This window comes from Triticum dicoccoides, chromosome 2B (assembly GCF_002162155.2).
Source record: "Triticum dicoccoides isolate Atlit2015 ecotype Zavitan chromosome 2B, WEW_v2.0, whole genome shotgun sequence".
Lineage (NCBI taxonomy): Eukaryota > Viridiplantae > Streptophyta > Magnoliopsida > Poales > Poaceae > Triticum > Triticum dicoccoides.
Genome location: NC_041383.1, coordinates 492348104 through 492360265, shown reverse-complemented (window position 1 = coordinate 492360265; position 12162 = coordinate 492348104). Strand labels below are relative to the sequence as shown.

The following is a 12162-nucleotide window of genomic DNA, read 5'->3' as shown; positions in this document are numbered from 1 at the left end:
GGGGGGGTATAGACCAACCCCCCAGGGATACAATGATAATATTGTGAGTCGGTGGGTCCGGTTTGTTGGCGTCCGGGAACCCGAGCTGGGTCCCACCGGGGGCTTGTGGTTCGCCGGTTCCCCTAGGTGCGGGCCCCGCATGCCTAAGGGACTGTGCGCCGTCTTGTCGATCGTTAGGGTGAGGCCGAGTCGAGTCGTGTACAGTGACGCCCCGTCAGGTCGCCGCTTGCTGTCGTCAGCGGCGAGGGCGAGAGGACTGTTGCCGCGCCAGCCCTGGTCAGCGGGCAGGTGAGGGGCACTGTTGCCACGCTCCGGCTGACCATATGCATGGGTAGGGGCACTGTTGTCTTGGTCATCGGTGATTGAAGTCTCGTCCCATCGTACGGCCTGGATGGGACGGGAGCTGGCCCGTGGCTGAATTGCGGAGCACGCCACGGGTGGGGCCGGCTTGTTGGGGAAGCCTTGGTTGCGCCGGGTTTGGCTGTCTCGTGCCAGTTGTTGAGGCCGGGTCGACGTGCCTTGCCGGATCGGAGAGCTTGGCTGGGTTGCGGGCCTTGCCGGGTCGAGCGACTCGGTCAGGCGCGTGCCAGTTTGAGGGGCGATGCGGGCCCCGCTGTTTTCGAAAAGGATCCGGGTTCCGTTGCCTGCCCAGGGTTCATCCCCCCGACAAGACCATTCCAGCATGTCCTTTGCTATAAAAAGGATTGTGCTACCTTGCTGCACCTTAGTTACTATTGCTACTTGTCACTTGTTGAAAATTACCTTGTTATCAAACTACTCGTTACCGATAATTTCAGTGCTTACAGAAAATACCTTGCTGAAAACTGCTTGTCATTTCTTTCTGCTCTTTGTTGAATTCCATACTTTTATTTATTGAAAGGACTACAATTGATCTCATACATTTATGGGTCATCACTCTTACACTTGAAAGAGAAAGTTCATAAAAGATCTTACCCTCATGGGCCACGGGCAGAAAAAGCATATTGGAAAATTCTTGGATTCTTTTTTTTTGCGGGTGAAAATTCTTGGATTCAACTTCATCTTTGAACTCATCGACATAACCTCTACTCTCCTCATGTACATAATTTAACTTTTTTTTGCGGGGACATACACAATGTAACTGATGTAAATAGCTACTTTTTGTTCCTTTTCAAACATAAGCAGGAATATGTTTTTCCTTGGTCCAAAAAAGACTTAGATTTTTCTCAATTTTGGCAGAAATATGTTTTTACTTGTATCCTTGTTTTTTCATATTTGTATACAGATAGACCTAAACAAATTCGTAATACAGATAAACAAAAAAAAATCCCCCCTAAAACAATTTTTAGGGGACAAAAAAATGTAATTAGCACAGGCGATACTAACGAAGTAGATAGTTCAACTAGAAGAAAAAAAACCGAAGTGGATAGTTTTTTTAGGGGAACGAAGTAGTAGATAATTAGCATCCAGCCCAGGGTCTAATTACTAAATTAGAAAAAGCTCCCCGCACCCATCCTACGAGTCACCGTGAAAATTACCAGATATCCCGATTAGTCGCCTCTCCGGCCCACCCAATTGCTTCGATTTCTCGTCCCTTCGCCTCGCCGCAGCGGCGGCTGTACGACATTCGCCGAATCCTCCCCGACGAACACGTACCCATGCCACACCACGCTGGAGGAGTTCATCTCTCGTAGCGGGAGCAGTTGGACTGGCGAGGAGTGGAGATCCATTCGGACTTTGGATTGATCCCTTTCGTTGGTGACGAACCCTAACTTTACTTGGTCGTTCTGAGATTTATTCCGTGATGTTTTATTTTTGATGCGTGTGGCCTAATCTTGGCCGCCCTTTCTGCAATGGATGGATACTGGGCGGGCGCTCCAATCCATCTAGTTTGCCGCGGTCTTGCCGCTGCTGCGTGGTGCGGTAGTGATAGCGATTTGTTTTACGAATTCCGGGGCTCAACTGATTCCTCACGCCCCAAATCATGCCCGCCCTTAACTTGAACTGATATATACTTTAGTGTTATAGCCATATACCAGATTAAGCTTGTAATTACTGTTTGTCTGTTGCATATGTCGCATGTCTTGATTTCAGTATTTGGAGAATGCCGGCTATTTGTTTGGGTGCTTGTTTTTGCGTCAACAATGTATTGCCATGCCCAGATTAAATTATATATGCCTTCGTGCAAGCTATCTGGTGATTTGACACCGCCTTTGCAGCGACTGCTCACACTGCCATCCGCACATTTCTGGATCTGCCACTGGAGATAAATAGTACGATTTGTTTCATCTAGTTCCCAACAAATGATAACTTCCCTTAAGATGGGGGAATGCAAACTTGTGATCCAAAAGTGTCTAAGTCTGTCCAGTTTGTAAGGAAAAAACATCATTCTTTGAATCTACATCAGCTACTGTTGATCTTGGCCTTTGAGCCACCTCAACATCTTATATGTGATTTATTTGTACCATTCCTAAACCTACCTGTGAAAGCTATTTGCATGATCATCAAACATATCGAATTGTCTGTACATGATCAGATTGCATCATCACCAAACCTACCTGTGAGTGCTGCTATTTGCATGATCATCAAACATATCCAGTGGTCTGTACATGATCAGATAGCATTTTTCTGGTTACAGGGAGTTCCTACCTGATATTCCCTTTGATGTTTTTATAAAAAATAATTAATGAGTCAGAAAACCACAACTCTTAGAAAAAATCCCCTGCAATACACTTGTTCATTAGAAACATTTATGCAACTCCATAGAAAAGAAGGATGGCATAGGGACATTTTACCCTCATTGTCAAATAGAAACTCCATCTTTCATATCTTGTATTGACCTGACCTGCCTAGGGCACTTGTGGTGTAGGTGCATTTTGAGATCCATGCTTGTAGTTTCTAGCAATTAAAATGAAATGTGCATAGTGTGAATAACACTGATATTAGGTTCCACGCCTAACATTTATGTGTATTAAGAAGTTGTTAGCTGGCACTGGCTATTCTTGCAGAGTTTTACTAGACCATATCGAACTTGTCCTTGCTGTATGACATTGTTTGATGTGCTTTACTTATAAATGAACGGTCCTTTCATCTCTGCTTACTCTCTAGGACATGCTTTTGCTGCTTTCTTTTTATTAGATATACCATGTACCGTGTTTCTGAGATTGCCTGGTTCCATATTTATTTATGTTCTCAGTTTGGATGATTTGTTCAAACTTTAGGCTTTATTGCTTTTGCGCCAATTGTTTACATCTTCTTTATAATTTAATATTTGTGCAATGCAGCTGTTAGATAAGTTTGAACATGTCCATGCTTCCTCACTAATAAAAGTAACAGAAATAAATAAAACATCCATGACCTAAATGCTCAAACCACTTGAAATTTGCTTTTCATTTTTTCACACTATATATCCTGAAATTAGCTTTTACGTGAGATATGGTAGTATCACTTGATTTTGAAGGTGATGAGCAATTTGAGCAGAAGGATTTAAAATAAACCCAGAAGATTGTAAAGTAGCCATCTTTCTGTATACAGTATAGCTCATGGTAAGAAATAGTGCAACTTCATTTGTTGTTGTCATGAAGTCGTGATTGTTATAGCAAACTAGTACTGATCAGTATTACGTGATTCGATAGAAGTAGATTGATAAATATATTTTTTCTTGTTATTAGTAACTGAATATATATGCACTTTTGTGCCACTATTCTAGATCCCTTTTCCTGTTTTGGGAAGCTATGGCAAGAACTCCAAGGCACCGCGACTTATCAAGCCGGCGACTTCGGTCATCTCCTCCTGATGCACCTTCCCACTACCAGAAAGCAACAAAGGCAGCCAAGGAAAATAAATTGAAATTAACCTCGGAGAAAAAGGATTGGAAACATGCCACTTGCCCAATATGCTTGGAGCGTCCACATGATGCTGTCCTCCTGCTGTGTTCTTCACACACCAAGGGTTGTCGACCATACATGTGTGGAACCAACTATCATCAGTCTAATTGTCTCGAACAGTTTAAAAATGCTTATGTGAAGGAGAAGCCGGCAAATGAAGTATCAATTGCAGTGGCAGCAGCTAGCAAGAAGCCAAAGGATGTGGAGCTTGCTTGCCCTATCTGCCGTGGGGAAGTGAAAGGCTGGACAGTGGTTGAACCAGCCCGGCGATTTCTCAATCGCAAGAAGAGAACTTGCATTCATGAAGACTGCTCGTCCATGGGATCATATAAGAAACTCTGCAAGCATGTGAAGGCCAGACATCCTTCATCAAAACCTCGTGAAGTTGACCCTGCACGATTGGCTGAATGGAAGGAGCTTGAAAGTGCAAAGGAGAGGCAGGATGCAATCAGCATAGTCACAGGCTTGAATCCAGGATCTATGATTATTGGGGACTATCTTATTGACCCCAATAGTGGCAGCAGCGACTCTTTTATGGATAACTCTGATTGGAGTGATGACTCTGACTCTTACACGTTTCCTGATGGTGGTGATATTATGTTTTCTGGAGCTCCTGATTTCCGATCATTACGAAGAGTGGTTCGCAGAGCTTACAGGACAAGTGGGATAAGACCAAGACAAAATGTCCAGCGTCGCCCTCTAACCATCTCCAGAAGCAGTGGAAGGCGTGGATGGCCGCAGGTTGGTTCTGCTCTGTCAGCTCGGATGCCAAGGGGGAGACAAGCAAGATCCACAAATGACAGCTGAGAAATGGGAGCATTTCATCTGCCAGGAAGCAGACACCAGCACCTTACCATGAGAGCTGATCCGGCGGAAACAGTATTCATGAATCCTTTGGCATGTTTCTTTCTGGTTTGGTCATAGAGGGTGGGTTTTAAAAGATTTTTTTTCTTGTTGGGCCACTTCTTTTTCTCTGATGAATGCGCTGCTAGATCTGTGAATGACGTTTCTTTTATTTCCTTTTATCAAAGTAGAATAGAAGCAGCGTATCTGTTAGGCAAAAGATTGCTTTAGCCATTGGTGTTATTGTCCTTGAAAAGCACAACCCAACTCTTGGTCATTTCTGTTCAAAGTTAGTCAGACCGTTTTGTTATATGTTTCCTAATGTCTTTTGACATATTGCTCGACTTGTATTTTGAGGTTCCTGTTGGGTGTTGTCCGATCTCATTGTGCTGACTTGCGGTTCCGTCGATCCAACTTGTTAGGAGTTGGTTGCGACTTGCAAGCTAGTTTTCCCAGTAGTAAACAGTAGGTTTCAATTTGTCATCAGGTAAGCAGATTGCAAGGAGGCAATGAACACGGTTTATATCTGGAACATGAGTATATATTTAGCTATCTGCGCTCAGTTTACACCCCTGAGAGGGTGGCGATCTACATGATTCTCGACAGTACATGGATGACAGAGTTGGAGCAGGGATAGGAGCTGGATGGTTCATCATATATACACACAGGTGACAGGGATCGAGATGGTCGCCCTTCTCTAAGATATACCAATGGTCTTCCCCAGCAGCCACATGACTAGCGAGAACTCGAGCATGAAGAGCGCGTGGAGCCACGTCCGGTCGACCACGAAGCCGAACACCGTGATGCCCGCGCGGTTGTTCTCCAGGTAGGTCACTGAAAACGCCATGATCAGCTACAGTGCCTTGCAATGGCGAAATCAAACCGCAAACGATACGATGGAGTGAATCAAGCTTACCTAGCGCCTGCCTCTTCTGGTATGAGATGTGAGTGGCGTGGAAGGACGTGAACTTGGAGGAGGTGTCGAGGCTGTCCTCGCTCGGGGACATCTCGTCGTCGTCCGACTGGTCCGAGTCCGGGGACGGGGGCACCTGCTGCTGCTGCAGCTGCAGGCACGACCTGCTCGGCGTCCTGGGGTTCTCCTGGTCACGCTCCACGGTGTTGATGGTGGCGTCGGCGTGCCACGCCGCGGCGATGCTGGTGATGGCCTGCGTCTTGTGCGTGATCTTTGCGGCGCTGTGCAGGCAGATGAGCAGGCCGGCCACGAGGCTCAGGGAGCAGAGCTGAAGAAAATTCCAGACGTTAATCATACAACATGTCGAATGAACAGACGATCGAGCATGTACAGCAGCGCCGGCCGGGAGAAGGTTACCGCGAGCTCGCCGGCTGTGGCGATGTTGACCTGCGCGTGGGACCTCGTGGCGCCGAGGAGCGCGGTGAACTGGCTGGCCGTCACGAGCAGGAGGCAGTACATTATGAACTTGCGGTACCGGTGGCTGATCCGCCGGAGCTGGTCACGGATGCGGCGGTGCTGCCCCAGCACGGCGACAACGTCGGCGCACTGCCCGAAGTCCCGCGCAAAGCCCGTCATGCGCAGGATCTGCAGGTAGCATATGATCCGGAACAGCACGCACGCCATGAAGAACATGGCCGTGCGGTACATCCACGACGCCATCTCCATCGCGCACGCCACGGCGGACCACCACGCCGGGAAAGGCCGGTGCACGCAGTACCAGAACACCTTGTAGGCGGCGTCGGCGAGGAAGCAGGGGAGGACGAAGCATGCGAGGAGGTGGAAGGACCCGGCGAGCTGCATGGTGTAGCCCGCGCGCACGTCCTGGGAGTCGTGGCGGAGGCGGTCCAGGTAGAGCAGCCGGCGCAGACCGCGGCGGCGGATGAGCGAGGTGAGCGTGAGGTAGGAGAGCGCCGCGGAGAGCGTGAGCGAGAGCTGCACCTGCGTGTCGTAGGCGCGGCGCGGCATGGCGACGCGCGCGGCCACCGGGACGGCCACCCCGAGGACGGCGAAGACGAGCCACGAGGCCGCGGCGCTGGAGCCGTCCGAGTGGTCGACGCACATCCAGCGGAGGCAGGTGCGGAAGCTGCGGAGCTCGTCGCGCGCGTGCGACATGCAGCGCTGGTACGAGCCCCTCCGCCGCAGCAGCAGCGGCGCCGACGCGGGCGAGGGCTCCTCGCCCGCCGTCGGCGACGGCGGCGCGTCCCCGGCCATCCCTGCGCCTTTCCCGGCCGCCGTGCTCCAATGTTCTCGGCCCCTTGTCTTGTCGATCGTATCCCTTTCAGGTTTCAGCTTCCGTTTCACCGGCCGTCCTGTTGTTTAGGAGGGTAATTGAGCTAGCAAGAAAGAAACGGAGACACAGATTCACAGCGACGACGGTGGGTGTGGATCGAGTATATATATCCTGTTGCTGGCTGTGGCCTATATGTCAAATTGGGAAATGCTTGTGGGTGTGGATCTGCATTCTGTAATGAATGACACGCCTTTTGCCAAACATGAAATTAAATTCAAATTATCTTCTAGTAATTAATCAACAGCACAATTTTCCTTAAAAAAGGAAGGAAAAACCAGGACATAGCTAGAGTGCTAGACCAGAGGTTTCACGGCCCTTATCAGCCTTTTTATGGTACTTTGTTTTACTCATGAGATTATCATTATATGACGGTAATGTGTGATACGGAAAGCGCGGTGTATCTCGTGCGAGGCACAGAAGCACTTCTTTTGCTTGGAGGTGGACAGCGAACGGTATCACAGATTCACAGCGACGACGGCGTGGAAAAGCAAAAAGAGAAGCCAAGTGCAGTTTTTTGTTTTGTTTTGTTTTGTTTCGAGGGTTAAGTGAACGGAATCCCCACAGCTCAAGATCATAACAGCAGAAACCAAGGAGCCGATCGATCGATCACTGGGCTAGCAGCTAGCACGGGCGCATGCACTGAAGCTCTTTCGGGTTGAGGTACAGTCGCCAAAGGATGCTGCCAGTCACGGAGCAAAGTGTTCAGCTTGGCTGGCGGGAGTAAGAGTAACTGCACAGTGCCAATAATTGGAATAGGAATACCGTGCCTTAACCACCGACCGCAAGTAGAAGTTTCTGCTGCTCATTCCCGCCAGCCAAGCTGTTTCTGCTGCCGGATGGCAGAGAGAAAGGAAAGCTTTTAGGCAGCTACGCTGGTTCAGGCTCAATCAAACCCACCGTAAGGAAGTCGGGCCTGATTTCCTTTCCGGAAGCGGGCTGTGTGCAAAGGCAGCGGTTGGGCCCTAGCAAGCCCAGAGTTCACCACCACTCGCCCAAGTCCTATTTGGCGCTTAAGCTGCCACTTATAGGCTTATTTGCTAACTGGCGCATACCCGGAGCGTTTCGGAGAGAACCGGGTAAAACCGGAGCTGTGGAAAACCAGTTTTCAGCACAAATTCACGAATCTCATCCTTTCAATTTATATGAACTTTTCTTAAATTTGTGAACCTTTCTGATTTTTCTTTAACTTTTTCTAAAATTCGTGAACCTTTTCATTTTTGTGAACTTTCTCTCAAGTTCATGAACTTTTTTAAAATTTATGCTTTTTTTCAAATTTACGAGTATTTTCAGAATGTTGAATATTTTTCCAAAGTTCGAGATTTTTTATTTTTATAATTTTTTTTTGCAAATTTATGTAACTTTTTCAGATTCATGAACTTTTTTAAACCCACGAACATTTAATAAATCCGTGATATTCAATAAACCTCACCATACCCCTCAGTGCACTTTGGGCTGACCCAGTGTAGGGGTGTGGCGCCCTTTTTTCATTTTTCTGTCATTTCTTTGTTCTTTTTGCACAACGTTTTCGCTTGGCCACGTCAGGGCCATGGTGGAAACGCCATGTTCTAAGGATTTGCTTGTGGAACGCAGATGCCTAGGTGGATGGCGTTACCGAAAAGGGTCATATATCGCGAAAAAAGTTTGAAATATGATAGTTTCATGCTAAACTTTCTAAAAATGGCCAAATTCGCCATTTTAGCCCGAATGCAGCGGTTGGACCCCAGCAAGCCCAGTCTCCGGAGATGACATGGGCCACGGCAATCCCATCGCGACGCAATTGCGGCATTGAGCGAATCTCAAAAAAAAAGAAGTGCGGCATTGGGCAACACGGCGAAGAAAAGTGACCGGCAGCGACTAGCGACCAGCGGCGTGCCATGCGCAAATACAGTCCGTGGTCGTGGAAAATTCTCATGCAATTTGCGCGGCCACGTTCAGTGCAACTGTAAAAGAAGCACACCTTTACGAGGAGTAAGCATTACGCATGCACAAATGGAGCACCGAGATTGAACGTCCCGCTACTTGGTAACAGCACGCTGCTACTGGACAAAAATGAAAGTAGAAATCTGTTGTCTAGATGAAGGAGTGACAGTGAGACGATGCTGCCACTTAATTCCTTTGCGGTAAGTAACAATGATGAGCCGATGACCAAGAAGCTCCAGTGATCCACTCTCCATAGACACCAAGCAACCAAGCTGGCTGCCTACTCCATCGGCGGTTGGCGAAGCGACAGAGCACCACACGCGAACACTCTACCAGCTTGCTCCTATAGCCGCTTGCCCAAAAAGGAAACAGGAAAAGAGAATGGAAAGAAACCGACGGAAAAGCAGAGGTGGGAGCTTGCTAAAGCTGTTGACCGCTGCTTGATTGAATGATTGGCCGGCCACATGACGGCCACTACACCAGCTGGGAGGGAAGCCCTTCTAGCTTTGCTAGCTTCTTTAGCTTCCCCTGTCTCCCATCATCTTTAATTAATCTGGAGTCGGATTAGGTTAGGGGGTGCTAATCTAGACTTTGGGGATTTCAAACACGTGTCGCTATATATATGCTCCCAAGCTCAACCTCTGCGACAGAGGCAAGCAATCCTCTTGAAACAGGCTTTCACCCCATTTTATACATAAGTCAGACAGTGCTCTGGAAGTTGGAAGTGAAAGAACAACAACACATTCCAAGGGAAGTGATGAATATGATCTAGAGTTCTAGACTCCAAGGGAAGTGAAGATTAGTATGATCTAGACCTCTAGATTCATCCGAGGACAGCGTGTGCTGCTGTAATTATGACATAAGTAGGTTTCACGTAATGGCGACTATGGACGATCATTGACGCCTATAATTTTATAAGCGGCTATTTCACGTTTACGATTTGGCAAGTTAGCTGATCCTGATTAAGAATGCCGTGGCTAAAGAGAAAGCAGTGTGTTGGAGATGCCAAGTTGCTGCTGGTTAGGGGACAGCATGATCCTGCTACATCCTAAAGCTTAAGCTATGGAGCTTAATCAGCTACTCTACTTACACTCCTCCTTTTCCGAGGCTTAAAAATTTGCTTAATCACGAAACCAAAAGGCGGCGCCTTTGATCGCTTTACAACCGCGCACGGTCCTCTTGCAGCGCCCATGCATCTTACTACTACCCTTACCCGTTCGCCCAATTGTGCATTGTCCTCTTGCAGTTGCACGGCAAGACAACGTAGCAGAGCAGAGCGCGGCGGCACGGAGGAAGGACAGAGAGCGGCGATGCACTTCTTCTCGGGCCGGAGCAAGCTTCGGCAGAAGAATGGCGGCGGCAAGAACCAGGCCGATGCCAGCGCGGCGCCCAAGGCGAAGCACAAGGACGGCAGGTGCCGCGCGCTGTGCTGCGGCGCGTCGCGGCTCAGCGTGTCCTCCTCGGCGTCCTGCTCGTCCCTGGACGCGCCGGACACGACGTGCGGCCGCATGTCGGACATCGCCCACGGCATGGTCCAGGCGAGGCTGCACTCCATGGTCGACGCCGCCTCCGCCGACGGCCGGTCGTCGGCGACGCGCCGCGGGACGGAGCTCGCTGATCAGCGCCGTCGCTGGCCGTGCGTCTGCTCCTGCGCCAGCGGCGGCGGCGGCGGCTGCTACGAGAAGAGCGCGCCCAGGCCCAGGGAGAGGAAGCCGTGCGTCGTGCTGGTGGCCGTGGACAGGAGGACTTACGAGCCCCGGGAGGAGTTCCGCCGGTCCATCGCGGAGGTGATCGCGGCGAAGCGGATGGCCGAGCCCGCGGAGCTGCGGGCGCTGCTCAACTGCTACGTGTCCGTGAACGCGCGCGAGCACCGCGCCGCCATCCTCGACGCCTTCCACGAGGTGTGCACCGGCCTGTTCGCTTGCAAGGGCTGAAGAGGCGTACCGGCGGCGTCCATGCTTGTGCGTGTGCGCATCTGTCGTGCTCTCGCAGCCTCGCAACGGGGAAGTGTGATGGTATTGGCGTGATAAGTTAATTTTTGTTCAAACAGTGTTGCTCAGCACTGCTGTAATAATGTGCCCAAGCCTCAGGCATAGTGTGCCTATCTTGGGCAATTTTCGTCGTGTATATATTTCGCTGTTTGTTATGTTGATATATCCGAACCTATCCTCAGTTCAGATGTGGATTTCAGAATAAGTTAGTGCAAGGTCAGCATTGAGTTTGTTTGTCTGATTGAACTTAGTTACGCCGGCATACACATCCATGAGTACACAACATAACCTTAATAATTTATTACAGAGCCAATAGTGTATTGTACTCCCTCCGTTCGAAAATAACTTACATGGTTTTAGTTTGAAACTGTCACTTAATAATACTTTTTGAGCAAAACCATCACTTAATTGATGCGTGAAAACCTACTATTCATAAGCTAGTTTTGTATTCTTGAACTCTGAATGCCAACCTAGTTTTGTATTCTTGAATTCTGAATGCCAACCTTACAAGAATTGTTTTCACCTTTTTTTAGAAAATTGCACATCAATGTTTGTTTGGTGCAATGCTATTACATGTGTATGCTTGTGTTCTTGCATTGTGGATCAACAACTGGTTACCTTTTTGAATAAAAAACAAATCTAACAATCATTAAGATTCATGTAACCAAAACAATCAATTAAACCCTACAACCGAAACAAAATCTATCACTAATCATATAATCAGGAAAGAAACTTGACGGGAGTTTGACACGTATCACTTCTACGATATATTCGTGTTAAGACGCACATTTTGAACAGGAAAAGGGGGAATAATTAAGATAAGGAGGAGGATTGCTAAAAAGCCTCGATCATCAGGACACGACATGATTTATTCCTTGCTTTTGTACTACTAGCTCCTGTTGCTGCGTGCTTAAAGGTGTCGGCCTCATGAAGTTAATCTACTTTGCGGGTCTTAAACACTAGTAGTTAAACGCAAGTTGCTGCAGTAACCCCCACTTGTGGGATCAAGCTATCTCTCACTTGGATTTTATGTCTTTGAAATATAGAGACAAAAGAGTCACTCATTCATTAACTAAGGAGAAGAAAACAAAGGTTCACAACAAAATTACACCGGGACTACTCTCCCGACATAAGAGCATCTCCAACGCTGTGACCCGCAAATATCTCTGATATATGTCCGCTTTTTATGTCACAACGTGGTCCGCCGATATGATGTGGGAGTGAGTCATCCAATGCTAATCACAAAATATCATGTTGGGAGGTGAAAAAATGGGTGCG

The 12162-nt window shown here is 48.3% G+C and overlaps 3 protein-coding genes across 3 annotated transcripts; 2 read left to right on the top strand and 1 right to left on the bottom strand.

The window, feature by feature from the left end:
* Positions 1-1498: 1498 nt before the first annotated feature.
* Positions 1499-5021, top strand: LOC119364418. Its single transcript, XM_037629892.1, has 2 exons — positions 1499-1737; positions 3689-5021. Exon 2 carries the CDS (start codon positions 3714-3716, stop codon positions 4671-4673), a length of 960 nt encoding a protein of 319 aa, XP_037485789.1. The 5' UTR covers positions 1499-1737; positions 3689-3713; the 3' UTR covers positions 4674-5021.
* Positions 5022-5237: 216 nt separating this feature from the next.
* Positions 5238-7042, bottom strand: LOC119367882. The gene is made up of 3 exons (XM_037633267.1): positions 6040-7042; positions 5626-5950; positions 5238-5543 (listed from the first exon to the last, which is right to left on the bottom strand). The coding sequence occupies exons 1-3, from the start codon at positions 6892-6894 to the stop codon at positions 5407-5409; spliced, it is 1317 nt and encodes a 438-aa protein (XP_037489164.1). The 5' UTR covers positions 6895-7042; the 3' UTR covers positions 5238-5406.
* A 3072-nt stretch (positions 7043-10114) lies between these two features.
* On the top strand, positions 10115-11088 carry LOC119367881 (probable transcription repressor OFP9). The gene has a single exon (XM_037633266.1). The coding sequence runs from the start codon at positions 10204-10206 to the stop codon at positions 10825-10827; it is 624 nt and encodes a 207-aa protein (XP_037489163.1). The 5' UTR covers positions 10115-10203; the 3' UTR covers positions 10828-11088.
* Positions 11089-12162: the final 1074 nt, after the last annotated feature.